Source organism: Castor canadensis, chromosome 7 (assembly GCF_047511655.1).
Source record: "Castor canadensis chromosome 7, mCasCan1.hap1v2, whole genome shotgun sequence".
Taxonomy (NCBI): Eukaryota; Metazoa; Chordata; class Mammalia; order Rodentia; family Castoridae; genus Castor; species Castor canadensis.
This window is the reverse complement of record NC_133392.1, coordinates 62,554,714-62,572,556: the sequence shown is the minus strand read 5'-3', so window position 1 is coordinate 62,572,556 and position 17,843 is coordinate 62,554,714. Positions and strand designations below refer to the sequence as shown.

Genomic DNA, 17,843 nt, shown 5'->3' with positions numbered 1-17,843 from the left:
ACTCCCTCAGGCTTAGATTATTATATGTCATTCTTATACATAGTTAAAAGGAAAATACAATAAAATAAATAAATCTAAAATTCCTTTGCATTTAACATTCAGCTCTTCTGAATTTCTTTTTGATTCTGAATCATGTATTACCAATGCCCTTGATAGTCCTTTAGGCTATCAAGGGCATTGGTAATACAGCATTTTAAAAAGAATACTCCAGTTATTTGGGATGTTTTTCCAAGTCACTGACACTAGTCTACAAGCTTTCACATGCTTCTACAAGCAATAACAACAATGTCACAACTGCTGCATGACCAACAGCAATTGTGAGAAGCATACTGATTTCATAGGTATTAAAATGCATCTTAAGGTAGTTGTTTCACGTGTATTATCTAGCTTTAACTTCACAATAAGCGCAAGAAGAAGATATTGTTAATATATCCATTTTATAGATGAGATAAACCAAGGCTTGGAAAGGCTAAATAGATTGCCTGGAAGTACACAGTTGATATATGGCCAAGGAAAAAAAATCAAACTCAAGTCTGTCTGACTTGAGTTCTTGCCAATTATTCCCCCCAGAAAAATCAGCATGTTTGATATTGATGCAGGAAGAATATCCTAATCTTTCCAGAAAGCCAGAGAGTATATAGTACTACATAAAGTATTTCCCAGAGGTTACCAACCTAGCATTTTAGTGACAAAAGACTTAAATACAAGGACTCCCTCAAATATTTCAACTGCGCATAGATCCTCTGATTCATATTTCTAATTTAGATGAGTGGGTCCCTCTGTTTTGATTAAAATATACTCATTTTCTGAAAGGGCTACAGTGTGACTCTAATATTTTCAGACATCTATCTTGTCTTGAGTTTTATAAAAACTGATGACATGTAGAGTTTTCTAATATCAAGTGACAGGAAAAGGAGAACTTTACTGATAGATTTTTTTTGTTGTTTTCACTTTAATAAATAAATGTACTGCCACTCTCACCTAATTTATCATTCCAGCATGGTTCTGACTCTGAGTACAAATTGTTTTGGCCTGCAAAATTGTTTTTGCCTATCCTGCCTACAACCTCCAGTATGCTTGTTGATTTACTTAGCTGTTTTTATTGTTTCTTTTTGTCTTGTTAGATGTGAGCTGAATATTATTGAGGAATTTCATGTATAACTAGGCTCAGCAAAAGTAAGTGGTGCTTCTTAGCAAACAGAGCTCACAAGTATCTCCTTAAAACTTTAGGAGTGACTTTAGGACTTTTTCTCTGGCAATAAATATCAATACTAAAGAAGTGGCATATTGGACTGGTGGAGTGGCTCAAGTGGTAGAGCACCTGCCTAGCAGGCATGAGGCCCTGAGTTCAAGCCCCAGAACTACCAAAAAAAAAAAAAAAAGAAGTGGCATATCTCGCCTTAGGTATACAAGCGTGTAGGCTGCAAAGTGTGTCTTGTGTACCTATTAGATAAGTACAGAATTGGTAGGTGAAATTTATAAATGAGGCACAGACCTCATCAACTAAAATTAGTTATTGAGCACATGTTATGTAGCCCAGGTCTCTGCGTGACACAGTAAACAATACAAAGCATAGCTTGTTCTTTCAAGAAGTAGATGAAGTAGCTGGCCATGGCAGTAACCGCATCTAATCACAACACTTCAGGAAGTGGAGGCAGAGGAGCTTAAATCCAAGGCCAGACTGAGGTACTTAGCAAGTTTGAGGCCAGCCTTAACAACAGTAAGACCCTGTCTGAAAAAAAAAAAGACGCTATGACATATAGGAACTTTCAAAAACCAAAGCATAATATAATGCAAAGCATACTCTTCTGTTGGGACTAGACCTTGCCTGCTGTAAGAGCTCAAGGCTTGGGAAAGTTGAATGTGTTTTGGAATCATCAGTAGAGCCGTGAAAGAAGAATGAGGTTCATGGAAGGACAGGGTGCACAGGCAGCTGATGGGAGGGAGGGAGGGGCAGCATCCCAGGCAGAAAAACGACTGACATGCTTAGCATAAAACAAGTCTTCTAGAGTCACGAGTTATTCCAAGTCCTCTCATAGCTGATGAAAGCCTCCTTTGGAACCACAGCATCTAAAATGGATTGGGTTTTTCTTGCTGCAGAAGGCTTTTACATTTCTATTTTGTTGCTATGAAAAGGTATTAGGCACATGATTAGCACAGCTGGAGGTGCTTTATGTTTTAGTAAGTTTGTGGCTAATTACATCATGCTAAAAATGTATACTCTCCTTACTCCTATTAGACAGATTTTGGTATTCTGATCATTTTGATATTTGGACTTGCAGAGCTTTCTCCCTTATTCAATAATGTTGACAGATGAAAAAATCTTTGCCTCTGCTTCAGAGTTGCTTCTTAAGGGTATTTGATTTGTAGGGGTTTTTTTTCCTTCACTTTTCTGTTTCTTTTTTTAAGACAGTGACTCACTGTGTAGCTCAGGCTGACCTGGAGCTCTTGATCTTCCTGCCTCAGCCTCTCAAGTGCTGGGATTACACTTGACATGCACCACCACACCCAGCTATTTTTATTCTTCTTTATTCATTTACTCACTATGATGAAAAAGCAATTAATTATGAATCACAAAGTCCAAAATTAATTCCATGTCTTAATTATTATTATTATTATTATTACTTAATACAGTTCACATGAGCTACTGCCTTCCACAATCTGCCACACCATTAGGTAACATCAGCACAGCACATCATGCCTGGGGAGGGCCTGTTAGGTACCCAACTCTCTTACGAATGTTGACAAGCTTTCAGCAATTGTAGCACAAAGAGAGTATGGAAATGGCTGTATTTTCACCCACACAGTAGATCCCGCTGGATCTAGTTCACTGGAGAAATGATGGAGTTAAGGGAAAGCAAACTGACACCCAGGTAAAAGAAAATAGTGGTTTGCTTTCCTACTATAATTAGTCCTTGATTCTCATATCCTAAAATGGGAGCTTTTATACCTTTTTTTTTTTTTAGTGCTCTTTCTGTTTCCAAAACCCTTGTGATCTCACATGAAAAGAAAAGTGTCCTTGAACTCTGGATAATAGTGGGCCTCTCAAATCCTACTGGAATATATAATGCAAGGCTAGGGCTTTTTCATGTCACAGAAGGCAGAAATTGAATATTATAAGGTCTACCTGCTGAGAGTTATGTTAAAGAAAAAACTAACTTGAAATTTTTAGCAATTTCATGTGGAAATGTTGACTTCATTGGAATATTAAATAGCAGTTTATTTCATCAGAACTTATGGCTTTATGTTGATCAAGAGCTTAAGGAAAGATAACCAAAAGTTTTTATATAATTCACAATGCTATGTGAGTTAATATATGGAAAGTCCTTAGGTCAAGATCTGGCACATGAATATTATATAAGTGTATGTTAGAAGTGATAGAATATGGAGTCTTCTTAACAATCTAGGGGATTTTTTTATTTTTATTTATTTATTTTTTATTATTCATATGTGCATACAAGGCTTGGGTCATTTCTCCCCCCTGCCCCCACCCCCTCCCTAGGGGATTTTTTAAAATAAGCTTTTAAGTCTTCTTTCCTTTAGAACCAAACTATTTTTTCCTGTTTTTTTCATAACTCCATAGGTAAGAATACATATTTTAAACAGAAGAAGGAAGTTAACTGGACTGAATTTACTCAAGGTTATTCCTTCAACAAGGGAATCTAATTAGTCATAAATTACCTCATTCTAGTTAAATTCCCAAACATTCTGAGTAGTAGTTAAAAAGTTAGCAGACTTAAAAAAAAAATGCCTCATGATCTACCCTTTCTTGTTTTATTTTGGGAGGGTTTGGGGAAGTTGTGTTGTTTTTTGAGACAGGGTCTTGCTACATAGCCCAGGCTGGCCTGGAACTCATGATTCTCTCTGCCTCAGCTTCCCAAGTGCTGGTATGTGTGCCACCATACTAACCTGTGATCTGTTCTTTTGTTCTGAGAATTTAATCATCACTATTGATTGATGTTGACAAGTATATTTTAATATTCTAAGTGATGTATCCTTGTTTAAAATATAGAAACTTTTAGCAGGACATAGTGGTATACACGCCTATAATCCCAGCAATCTGGAGGCTGAGGCAAGAGGATCAAAAATTTAAGGCCACCCTGGACCCATAGCAAGATCCCATCAATGCCTATAATCCTAGCTACTTGGGAGGCTGAGATCAGGAGAATTACAGTTGAAAGCCAACTCCAGGCAAAAAGTTCTTGAGAGTCCATCTCCAAAATAATCACAGCAAAATGAACTGGAGGTGTGGCTCAAGCAGTAGAGCACCTGCTTTGTAAGCACAAAGCCCTGAGTTCAAACCCAGTCTCACCAAACACACACACACACACACACACACACACACAAAACAGACCTAAACAAAATTAAAAGATGTATAAATGGGATAATATATTAGTATTCCTATTTTTACAAGATCAGAGAAATTTCTCCAGTAACAAACTATGGAAATAGTCCCTGAAAGTATAATCTTTGTATTACTATTTTTAAAAACAGGCAAAGAATATAAACAAAATATTCACAGAGAAAGCAATATAAATGATATGGTCAACTTAGTAATCAAAGAAATGTTAATTAAAATGAATTACATTTTTCCTTTAGTGAAGCTTGTTTTATTATCATACTTGATGCTATTAACAGTAGTGAGAAATGTATTTTCTCATATTACTACTGGTTTTGTAAAGTAATACATCCCTCTGGAATTTGTTTTGGCAAAATACATTAAGAGCATTAAAGAATTTATATCTACCATTTTTGCACCAAAAAGATTTGCAGAAGAGAAAAAGTCTGAAAATGCTAAGTACTGGTGATATATGAAGCAGTGGGAGCTCTTTAACATAAATGATAAAGGTATCAAAGTAATGGTTTGAAAAAATAATTGGATGTTATCTTGAAAAGTCAGTAGTTCCACTTCCATATTTATACTCTAGACTCAGAACTCTTGATCCTGTTCACCAGGACACTTACATAAAAATGAATGTTCATGGCAGGGGTTGGGGAAGTAGGGTAACATGTGCTTAACATGGATGAGGCCCTGTGTTCAGTACCTTGTGCCACCCAGGAAAAAAAAGAGAAATGAAAAAGAATATTTATAACATTTTTCATAATAGCAGAAAGCTATTAGTAACTCAGTTGTCCATTTATAGAGACACTAATAAATAAATAGTGGTGTTTTCAAAATGATAGATATCCGTTAACAGTAAAGATGAAAGAAGCATAAATGTGTTGACATGAGTGAATTTTAGTAATATAATATTGATCGAATAAAACAAATTGCAGAATATATCCAGGATAATATGCTTATAAAAACAAACAAAAGTAAACAGAGTTTAAATAAGGAAGAAAGTAAGAAAGAGCCAGGAGTAAGTAAAGTTAGTATAAAAAAGAAAAGTCAGTCTCCTGTTCTTTTTACAGGTGGACCACAAACTTGAATTTAAGCTTTCCAGTAACTAGTATAAAAAGAAAAATAAGATTCATGGTACCTCTAAAATAAGAATAAATCAAGCATTCTGATACTGAGGCCAAAGAGAACCCAGATTAATGGTGTAGGCAAGTTACTTCTCTCTGCTTATGTGTTGTCTATAAAATAGAATAATAGTACCTATTGTGTAGCATTGTAAGAACTATGTAAGGTAAGTTCCTAGGACAGCACCTGGCAGGTAGTAAGCACTCAAATGTTCCTAATTAGCCATAACAAATGGCATTCTCAAGACTATCCTTCCAGAAACAAGTATCATGGAAGTAGATATCACAGGATAAATATAGAGGTGTTCCTTGTCTCAGATAGGAAATCTGCCCAACAATAGAACACAAGTTTTGCGAGTTATTGTCCTAGTGTTTTGTATGTGTTCGTTCCATATGTATTTATTGTGCTCCATTATGCCAAGTTTCCTGTCTGGTAATTATGGCTAGCACAGGACCTAGTGCTCTACTTCAGTCACCTGTAAGTAGTTCAATCTTGAAATCATCCATGTGTTGAGTAATAAGCAATACTTTTTGCATTTACTTTTTCTGCTTTTCACATGTGAAAATAGCATACTATAAGCAAAGACTGGGAAAAGCAATTATGAAAATAAAGGATGAGAAATAGTAATTGAACTTAATAACAAGAACAGAATAATCATAATGGGGCTGTTACTTTCCTGGGAAGTGGTATCATGGTGATGAAAACATTAATTACAAAACAGAAAAATATTAATTGCTACATTTATTGAATGCTAACTAGATACCAAACTATGCTAATTCTTACAGATATTATCTCATTTAATCTGTACAGTAATATTTTGATGTCATAAATATTATCTCCATTTTTTGGCAAGGAGATTTTAAAGCCCTAGAGGGGGTAAGCCACTTGCCCAAAGTTACAGCCAGCAAGTTTGGGTTAAGACAGAATTTGGACCCAGGCCTTGTGATTCTAAAGCACATGTGGGCTGGAGGGATGGCTCAAGTGGTAGAGGACCTCCCTAACAAGTGTGAAAAGCCCTGAGTTCAAACCCCAGTACCACCAAAAAAAAAAAACAGAAAAGAAGTGAAAATAAATACATATATTTAGTCACTTCGATATATTATCTTCTGTGAAGTAAAACCAAAACTTATCCAGATTTGAAGTCCTTTGTTCCAGATCTAAAATATTTTTCCTCAATAGCCTCAGTCAAATATATTTTGATTTTTAGTATCCTGTAATAAGTTAATGTTCAAGTTATGTTTTTTTCCTGTTTTAGGCTATCAGACTGAAAGGTTAACCTTTTCCTGGTCTAACTGTATGATTAGGGTTCATATCATTTAGTCAATTGATTTGATCACTAGCTTGATCTTTTTTTAAAAAAAAAATCTTTTTAATAGAGACTCACAGTATTGCCCAAGCTAGTCTCAAATTTGTGGGCTCAAGTGATCCTTACCCCTCAGCTGAGTAGTTAAGACTACAGGCTTACACCACCATGCCCAGCTAGAACAACTTTTATTTTTACCTTTTTTTTTTTTTTTTTTTTTTTTGGCGGCACTGGGGTTTGAACTCAGGGCCTCATGCTTACTAATCAGAAGCTCTTACTACTTGAGCCACTCCAACAGCCCTTTGTGTGTGTGTGTGTGTGTGATATGTTTCTCAAGATTGAGTTTCATGAACTATTTGCTTGGGGCTGGCTTCAAACCACGATCTTCCTGATCTCTGCCTCCTGAGAAGATAGAATTACAGGCATGAGCCACTGGCACCTGGCTAGAACTATTTTTGTTTTTATTTTTTAGTGTTTTCAGTTTAATTTTTCAATACACAACATGAGGCAAAGGATATTGCATACTACTCCCCCTTCACAGATGACGTTTAGGCATAAGAAGAATTAAAATGTACATATGATCAAATAGATAGAGCCAAGATTTAAGATCCATATATATATTCTTGAATCCAGGATCTATGCCATTAACCATTATCTACAAAAAAAAAAAAAATACAGAAGAATTTTTAAATAGAACGAATCTTTGAGTTTAAAGTAGAAAAGTCCAGATGTTTAGGTTGAGCACATAGCTCAGTGGTACAGCACTTGCCTAGCATGCCCAAGGCCCTGGATTCCATCCCTAGTACCACAAAGAGAAAAATACAAAAGTTTAGCAGTTTAGTTGATAGTCTATAATCTCATGGTCCAAGTCTCTAATCAATTGTTTTGGTCCTTGCTGAGGGCACTGATCCGTTCCAAATTATAAGCCTCCTCAGCTTGCCAAAAGACAACCATATTAGTGTTGATGGTGGAGATTCCTCTCATACATAGGATCAAGAAAACTGAGGCTGCTGGCGATGTAGCCTAGGGTTTTCTGGTGTTCCCATCCAATTGCAGAAAAGCATATTTTAATTCAGACTATGAGATATGTATGTCATGCTCACTGGGTGGATTTACAGAGAGAACACTGGCTATAGTTGCTTCTCCTTTTGATGGACATAACAGTGAGATTCCTGACAGTAGCAAATATGCAGTGGTTAAGATCTCAGAGGCTACATACTAGCAAACTGAAAAACGCAGATGTGTTCAGCTCGGTGGCCTGAAATCACGATGCTATTTTGCACTGTGCAGTTCAGAAACTAGAAAAAGACTGCCAAGATATTTATCATTCTGAAATATTTGTATAAGGGAAGAATTTATTTACTCTGAGTGAAAGACAAAGTTTCCTGAAAGGTAATTGTATGAAAGAGAACAAGATTGACGTTTACATTCATAGGAATACATTAATCCCAAAAGTCTTTAATAAATCATGACCCAATTCTTTCTCCTTTTACTACATTTAACCTTATTTTTGGCCTTTGTTCATAATAATAATTTTCTTCTCTTCCTAGCTCCCCATCTTCCTTAGATCATGTTGTGTACATAAGTGTAGACCATCTGTCCTTCCAAAAGGCTGTTCCTTCACTCAACAAGGGACAAGGGTGGGAACAAGAGGTTCATTGTGGATAGAAAGCCAGGAAATATCTTGCAGACAGTTTTTTGGCTCCTCTTTTCTGACCTGCAGCCCCCTGGGGATCAACAAGGAAACAACAGCTTGTATCAGTTTGAGAAAGTGGCAGTGACTGCGGCAGGGAATGTGGTAGGCTGCTCAGCGTTCCTTTTAAACACAGGAAAGCAAGACAGATGGTGGGTGGTGTTCTGAAATGCACACATTTTGTGCCACGGGATCAAACAATGGAACTTCTCAATTGTCATTGAGCTAGAACATATGAGATTCCAACATAAGTGGAACATACATTTAGCTAAGTAAAATGCAAGGCAGTGATTCAAAATGCTCCCAATATACAAGTAGAAGTTTTCTACATTGTGATAATTTGGTAATAAACTGTGTCTTTCCCCCAAAGTCCCTTCCTTGACCTTGGGTTTTGATTGCATGCACACAGCACTCTGAGAGTGCACCCACGGGATTGTCAAGGCCAACAATTCATACTTGACCCCAAAGCCATGTTACATCTAGCTAATGCACTTGAAAATTTAACCCTAATGAAGGTCCTTGAGATACTACCCACAAAACTCCCTTGGCTTAGTATAGTAGATCTTCAACCAAAAGTAGGATTAAAAAAATCAGGCACTTTTGCCTCAGAAGACCCTACAAACCCAAACAGAGAGGTGCTGCCAAAAATTATAGAGCTGGAGTAGTAAGGTACATGAAGTGGGACATGGACAAGTCAAATCTTGTCATTTTTTAAGCACTTTCAGTTCCAGTTACTTAAAATAATAATACTAGGGAGGCTGAAGCAGATAACCATACTAGGGAGGCTGAGGGAGGAGGATAGTGAGTTCTCAATACCAGCCTGGGTTACCAAGCAAGACACAGTCTCAAAAAAATTTTTTTTAATAATAATAATCTTACCCACTACCAAAAGCCAAGCCCAAGTTTTCAAAGAACATTAGTAAAAATGTTTTTTGAGCATCAGAATTGATGAACCTCCACTAGAAATTGTCTTTGAAACTAACAGGTAAGGCTCTACCTCTATGGAGCATGGAGCATAAAGGCCTTTCAGGGTCTTGAGCAAGCAGCAGCTGCTACCATTTTATGAACAAGAAACATTTCAATATCAAATCTATCTTGTGGGACAGGGCTGAAACTCAATGCAAACATACGGGTTTATCCCACATCTGTGAAATCCTCCAGATAAGAGGAGAATAAGCTCTCTAAACTGTGAAAACTTGTCTGGAGAACAGAGGCCACTACTTTGTTTTACAAGAAACCCAGAAGTGAGCTTTGTAATTTCACCTTTTGCCCAAGTATCAGATTTCACTGGAAATCTTATTTAAATATTGCCGAAAGTACGCCCACTTGCATAATTTTGTCAGTCCTCCGTTTTGTTTCAGAATGGTAAATTGAGCCATAAATCAAGCTAAAATTGAATCCTGAAAACTGTTGTTATTGTCAAAAATTAATCAGCTCTACAGAAGTGATGGTGTGGCAAATATGAAATATTGAGTGGTTGAGTTGAAAAATAGGCTTTCACTTAGTATTGATGATGTTGATTTCTTTGCAAATAGCTTTGCTTCTCACTTAAATATGACTCATAAGCCCCATGGCTGTATTTATTTATCCTGAACAACACCGTGTTGTCCTACAGGTTGTTTGTGTACTACTATTTTGAAGTAGGAAATGGTGTGATATTGAGAGATAGTCTTTGGATTCAGATAAGGCTGTTTCAACCCCAGATTATCACATGTACCTGCATGTTGCTCAGTTTTCTTATCTGCAAAAAGGAACTAATAATTGCTCCATAGAACTGTCAGTGATTATAGCTAGACACAGTGGCTTATGCCTATAATCCTAGCTACTCAGGAAGCTGAGACTGGGGGAAGTCATGGTTTGAGGTCAGCCCAGGCAAACAGTTAGTGAGATCCCATCTTAATCAATAAAAGCTGGGTAGCATGCACCTGTCATACCAACTAGTTGGAAAGCATAAATAGGATTATAGTCCCAGCTGGCCCCAGACATAAATGCAAGACCCTATTAGAAAAACACCTAAAGCAAAAAATCATGACTCAAGCAGTAAAGTGCCTGCCTAGTAATCACATGGTCCTGTTCAATCATCAGTACTGCCAGGAAAAAAAAAAACTGTCAGTGATTAAATGAAAGAATATATAGGTCTTACCTGACCCATGGCACATGCCCAGCAAATGGTTGCTATTATTAGTATAGCAAGTATAGTTCTTGAGGCTTATTCACTGCCATAGTCTCATCAGTGAGGAAATAAGATGTATATCAGTATATCAATCTATCAAGCCAACTGAGGGATTGATAATTAAAAGAGAATTTACTCTTTACTACTTTATCTCCTTCCTTTATGTGTTCTACATATGTCTTCTTTTCCTACTAGATTTGAGTAAGATCCCTAAGGACAGAAGCATAATTTTCTCCTTTCCTATACCCTACAATGACAAACGCAAGTGCTAGTGAACTAGACGACATTCAGGAAATACTCCTTGATGTGACCTTTTTTAGCAACATCTTAAATCTACGTATAACCCCTCTCATAAGAAAGGATTAGGCCTTGCCATATAGCAATCTGGACATTTCCTTCTGTGATATCCCAATAAAACTATGAAGCAATTATACTTGAAGATTGTTTTGCTTTCTAATTGATTTCTGGGTCCATATTTAGCTATTATATTATTTATGTGTTTATAAGTATCATTAACATTACAGCTGGGACTGAGATAGCTTTCTTGTCTCATTTTTAAATGAAAATCTTCGTTTTCTAATATCACTTAGATTAGCTAGAGATCCTTTATACTTAACCTTTCCATCTGCATATGTAATGATTTTTCGATAGCTTTGTGGTTAGCAAGTCTAATGAAAGCATCCTACGCTCTATGCAGTTTTTTTCCCTAAGCTCTATTGATGCCCTAGGATTAAGTTACCATTTTGGAGAAAACCTGAAAATACCTTACTCATATTTGAAATCCGTAAAGATCTAAATACATAACAATATTAAGTACATATGAAGGAAATGTAATTGATGAAATTTGTAACAATTAGCTGTTAAAGCTTCTCCAAGAGTCAGGGACTTGAATGATCATAGACATATTATCACTAATAATAACATGAATTTATGTGGAGCTCTAAATTGGTCTTATCCTCACAAGGATGTTCCTGGCCTGTGAGGGGTATGAAAGGCTATAGGACTTCTATACAGTGCTATAAAGTGCTATAGCACTTCTGGTACAGTTCTGTTATGTCCATGAGGAAACTGAGAACCAGAGTAGTTGGACGACTTACCTAAAGCCATAGTTAATGGTAAATCTGGGATATAAACCTAGATCTTCTGTTTCTTATTAGTTTTTTCAGGTCTTTTAGAGAATTATAACTGTCAGTTGTTCTCTGTCATCTAACATAATCATTCCACGTCAAAATACTTTCTGTTTGGCTCTAAGAACACTCTTTCTGTTTCCCTGCCAGTTTGAACGCCATGACCCTGTGGATGGGAGAATTACTGAGAGGCAGTTTGGTGGCATGCTGCTAGCCTACAGTGGAGTACAGTCCAAGAAGTTGACTGCCATGCAGAAGCAGCTCAAGAAGCACTTCAAAGATGGAAAGGTAGGTCACTTTGGCAGTGGGAGTAAAGAAACCATGGGAATGTCTGACTTCTACAAAGGCACCAGCATAATGACAGTGTGTTGTGAACCAATGATTACAACTAATTAATCTCTCCTACCTAAACTCCAAAGAGAGAAATCATAAGCAGTGGGTAAGAAAAAGGAGAGTACAGAATAACTTGAGGTTTCTTGTTCAGATAAAGTATGGCACAGTACACTGAGAATGAAAATTTCAATAGAGGCTGGTTTGGATGCAAAGATAGAGTTCAGTTGTAAGCCAGGCTCCGGTGGCTCACATCTTTAATTGTAGCTACTCTGGAGGATTGAGGTCAGCTTGGGCAAAATAGTTTGCAAGACCCTATCTCAAAAATACCCAACACAAAAAAGGACTGACAGAGTGGCTCAAGTGGAAGATCACCTGCCTAGCAAGCCTGAGGCCCTGGTTCAAACTGCAACAAAAACAAAGAGTTCAGACTCATTGCAGATGTCTTGAACTTAAGACGGCCTTGGGCTGTCCAACTCAGGAGGCAGCTAATTATTCAGTCTACCTCAGAGTGCTGAGCTACATTTGGGAACCATCAACACATGGTTAGAATTAACATTTTTAGAACAGAAGGGATTTCCCAGGGAGGACATTATACAGAAAAAAAACATGTGGGCCAAGAGTAGAATCCAGTAGAATATCAACAGCAGCTCAAGAAGGAAATCTACAAGAAATAATTAGAGAAATGCCTAAAGAGAAGAGTGAAATCAGAGCCAAGGAAGAAAGAATTTAGGAACTGAGGAGTTTATGATGTCACATGTGACAGAAGGTCCAGTAGGATAAAGATGAAAACATTTGTTGGTTTCGGTGAAATGGCAGTAACCGATGACCTTGGGATAGCTGTTTAAATAGAGTGGTCCAGTTGGAAGCCATGTTAGATGAAAAGTAAGAAAGGAAAGGAAGAGGAGGGAAGCAGAAAAGGTGGAAGAACAAAAAGGAAACTCTAGACAGAGGGAAATTGTATATGCAAAACTCTGAGGCAATTCATTGTAACAAAACACCACATACTGAGTGGTTTTAACAACAGAAATTTATTTTCTCATAATTCTAGAGACTGTGTGTTCTCCAAGGATCTCTCCTCTGTACACAGGGAGAGAGAGAGAGTTCTTATGTTTCTTTTCTTTCTTTTTTTTGGTGGGACTGAGGGGTTTTTGTTTTATTTTGTTTTATTATTTTATTACTCATATGTGCATACAATGCTTGGGTCTTGGTAATCTACTTTCTATCTGTACTTAAGTCCTGACCCAATATCAGACATTCTTTATTGTTTTTAATTTTTATTTTTTTATTATTCATATGTGCCTACAATGCTTGGGTCATTTCTCCCCCCTGCCCCCACCCCCTCCCTTACCACCCACTCAATACCCGGCAGAAACTATTTTGCCCTTATCTCTAATTTTGTTGTAGAGAGAATATAAGCAATAATAGGAAGGAACAAGGGTTTTTGCTGGTTGAGATAAGGATAGCTATACAGGGAGTTGACTCACATTAATTTCCTGTGCTTGTGTGTTACCTTCTAGGTTAATTCTTTTTGATCTAACCTTTTCTCTAGTTCCTGGTCCCCTTCTCCTATTGGCCTCAGTTGCTTTTAAGGTATCTGCTTTAGTTTCTCTGCATTGAGGGCAACAAATGCTAACTAATTTTTTAGGTGTCTTACCTATCCACGTATCTCCCTTGTGTGCTTTCGCTTTTATCTTGTGATCAAAGTTCAATCCCCTTGTTGTGTTTGCCCTTGATCTAATGTCCACATATGAGGGAGAACATACGACTTTTGGTCTTTTGGGCCAGGCTAACCTCACTCAGAATGATGTTCTCCAATTCCATCCATTTACCAGCGAATGATAACATTTCATTCTTCTTCATGGCTGCATAAAATTCCATTGTGTATAGATACCACATTTTCTTGATCCATTCGTCAGTGCTGGGGCATCTTGGCTGTTTCCATAACTTGGCTATTGTGAATAGTGCTGCAATAAACATAGGTGGGACTGAGGTTTGAACTCAGGGCTTTGCACTTGCAAGGCAGGTACTCTACCTCTTGAGCCACACCTCCAGTCCATTTTGCTATGTTTATTTTGAAGATAGGGTCTTGAGAACTATTTGCCTTAGGCTGGCCTTGAACTGCAATCCTCCTGGTCTTATCTATCCTCCCAAGCAGCTAGGTTATCAGTGTGAGCCACTGATACCCAGCCTGAGCCCGCTCTTAATTAAACCCATGGTAAAGTTGTGCCTAGAACTCTGTATGAAGTTGTCTCCCTCCTACCTAGGAAGACTCAAACAATGCAGGCTCTGTAACAGAGAGACCGGGCTTGTCCAAGAACAGCTTTTGAAGAATAGGGACTCTTCAGTGTGAAAAGAGAGAGTCATGAGTCAGGTCCTGAAAGTAATCTAGGAAAAGGAACATTGCCCAGTGTTTTTGGTGTTTCTTATAAAGATAGTAATCCTATCACATTAGGACCCTCCCTTATGAGTTCATTTAACCTTATTATTCCCTTTGAAGTCCCATCTCTAAACCCTACACTGAGGGTTAGGACTTAAACACATGAATTTGGAGAGGTGGGGAAGGAACACAAAATTTCAGTCATAATTAGCAGGAAAGACAAATCTGGCATGTGTGAGGAACTGAGTGGGGATGACTATGGTTTGAGCATACTAGTCAATGAGGAGAATGGCCTGAGATAAGATGAGAGAGACACATGTAATAGGCATGGAAGGAGAGTACACTATATTCACAGTGCAAAGAGAAGCTACTAAAGAGTTGAGTAGTAAAATGACATGTTTATGTATATGTATAAACAGCCTTATGAGGGCATAGCAACACATACCTGTAATCCTAGCAGAGGCTGAGGCAAAAGGACTGAGTCTGAGGCCAGCCTGGCTACAAAAGTGAGATCCTATCTCAAAAAAAAAAAGAGAGAGAGAGGAAAGGAAGGAAGGAGGGAGGGAGGAAGAAAGGGAGGAAGGAAGGAAGGAAAGACAGCCCTGTGTATGGGAAATAGTTTGGAAAGAGCAAGTACAGAACAAAAAGACTGACAGTAAGGTTATTAGAGAATTTAGGAGGCAATGAGAAAAGGAGCCTTTTGAGTAGTACTGAGATTAGAGATCATAGTCAGCACTGCTCTCTGATATTCTTCAACACTGGCTCTACCTGGTGCAGGAAAAGAAAAGGGTAGGTGGTGGGTTTTGCCAGCAGGTGGGATGAACAAACTGAAGCAGAGACCTGAGACCTCTAAAAGATCACACACACACACACACACACACACACACACACACACACACACACAGAGAGAGAGAGAGAGAGAGAGCGCGAGCGAGCATAGTGCTTGGGGTAGAGTAGAGCACAGTTTTTCTCATTTCAGCCCTATACTCTTCCTACTGGTCATGAACAGACCTGGCACTAAAAATGTTCTATGAGAGATTACAATGTTAGAGTGATGTATTAGACATGAAGCTTCTTAGAAGACTTGACTCTTCCCTTTTGTTGGAGACATAGTGTCTGCATTAGAAAACACTCCTTTATGTTGACAGATTTTTTTTTTTGTCTTTGCTTTTCGGAGGTTCTCATCATCTTAAGAATAGAGAAGTTTGTCCTAGGTGCTTGCCATAGAACCATCCTAGCTTTAAAGACTCAATAACTGAATATAAGAAATAGAATAGCTAGTGTTTGTTCCAGTTTTCATAGTCTTTGAGTATAAATAGCATTATAAATTATATAAATAGCATTGCTCTAAGTTGGTGGAAAGCACTTATCAGCTAGGCTTTTTCCTCCTTGTCTTGGATATTGAAAGTCTAAAAGGACCTCTGAACCAGGCTCTGGGCTGCAACTGAGGACGGGCTGGGCTCTGAGAGAAAGCATCAGCTTCTCTGAATTCAGTCCAGCCTCTTCCTGCAGTAGGTATGCTCTTGGCTGAGGGGTAAATGTCATTAGTGAAAAGTGAGAGAAAAATTCTTCTCTCCCAGAAAGCACTTCTATACCACCCATTCCCCAGCTTATGTTTATGGAAACTGAAATTTCAAAAAAATTGATTGTGAATGTTTCAGTGGATTTTTTAGCCCTTTGCTAGAAGCATAGTGTTTGCATTAGGAAACACTACTTTCTATTGATGATTTTTGTCTTTGGTTTTTTTTTTGGGGGGGGGGTGGGATTGTTTGTGTTTGTGCTGGGCCTCACAGATGCTAAGCAAGTACTCTACCACTAAGCTACGTCACTAGCCTGACCAGACTTATTTTTAAAGGTTGGTCTAGACATTGATTTGACCTTAAATTAGCCATCTATCATGATAAGCTAATTCACATTTTATTATGAATTTGTATTTAAGAGCAATAAATTGGGTGTTAGAGGCATCTCTGTTGAAGGAGTAGAGTTGCTTTAGCTTAGGCAGGAGTTAATTTAAGACCCAAAGACCTTGCAAAAGAGCTCTGAAGTAAAAGGACAAATTTTGTGAAATTGAAAATCTAGGGTGCTAAATTACTTCTGGCCAGAATTTCTAACCCACTTAGCTGGGAGATTAAGATTGATTGTCTTAGTTGTGAATACAGCAATTAACTAAAAAGAGAGTTAATAAAGGGCCTTTCTCCTAAGGTTATCAGTCCATCTCTCTAGAACCATTTCCCATTTAAGGGAAATCACTATCTGCTTTCTAATTGCTTCTTTTATTCCACTTTGGATTGTTAACATGAAAATAAGTTTTCATTATCAGTTTCTGAGTGAGGTTCAATATCAACATATCAAAGCTGGTCAAAAAGATTGAAGGTCCTAGTGGTGCATATAACCTAATGACCATGCAGTGCTTCACAGCCATTTTTCTCTTTTTGTCTTTCTAACAGTCTTGTTAGACATTCTGGCTCCTTTGAGAATATAGAGACAGAAAGAGAAACTAATGGCCCACCCAGAGTCCAGACTAAAATGCAAGGCGGGTTCCTACTGTAAGTCTCCTTTCCATAGCAAAGTGCTCTTTCTCCCAAGCATATTTTCCTTCTAAAGCAGTGTTTTTCAATAATAGGGCATTTTTAAGAAATATGGTTATCAGGGCCTTCTTCAGTTAAATCAGAAGCTCAATGGATAGGTCCAGGAATGTGTTTCTTGAAGGCCCTTCGGTTTCATTTACTTTAGCCTTTCTCTGTTTCCTGTCCCTTAAGATCTTAAACATACCAGAGAAGAGGGTCTATTTCAGAGTTTAGTAATATAAATTCATTACTACTAGTTCTGTAATGATGAGCCTGCCAGCTTAATAAGACCTTTACCTACCACTTACTAGTATTTTCTATGTGCTAAACATTTTACCTATCTTCTCCCCAGTTATCGCAACAATCTTTCTTGGCAGGATTGTTTATTTTCCAGATGAAAAGTACTCTTCTGAACCTTTGTTATTTACTAGAGATCACACACTATCTTAAGAGGTGACACCAGATTCTAAAGCCAAGAAGAACTGTCTTATTGTAGAGTACACAATCTTTCTACTAATGATTCTAGTTGTTGCCACTCCTTATTCTCCATGATTTGAATAAGCACAGGGTTTGGGGAAACAAGAAGCCCGTGCTGCAAAGCTCCAGTCTAAGATTCATAGGGAAATAGCTAGGAAGGTAAGTTATGGAAGCAGATAGTGAGAGACCTTAAGTCCTAGACAAAGAAGTTTGGGGGGTTATTCAGTTGACAGCAGGAAATCACCAACATTTTTTGACCAGAAGAGATGAAAAAAAAATGGTATTTGAAGATTGGATGCTTATAAAAGTATAAATATCAGAAATGGTGT

General features: G+C 37.7%; 1 protein-coding gene across 6 annotated transcripts in view; it reads left to right on the top strand.

The window, feature by feature from the left end:
• Micu1 (mitochondrial calcium uptake 1) overlaps positions 1-17,843 on the top strand; it is a 202,379-nt gene that overhangs the window by 153,846 nt on the left and 30,690 nt on the right. For all 6 annotated transcript variants that reach the window (XM_074079103.1, XM_074079097.1, XM_074079098.1 and 3 more), the window contains one exon: positions 11,911-12,048. In XM_074079103.1, coding sequence (XP_073935204.1) covers positions 11,911-12,048 — 138 coding nt within the window. The remainder of the gene's footprint in view (positions 1-11,910; positions 12,049-17,843) is intronic.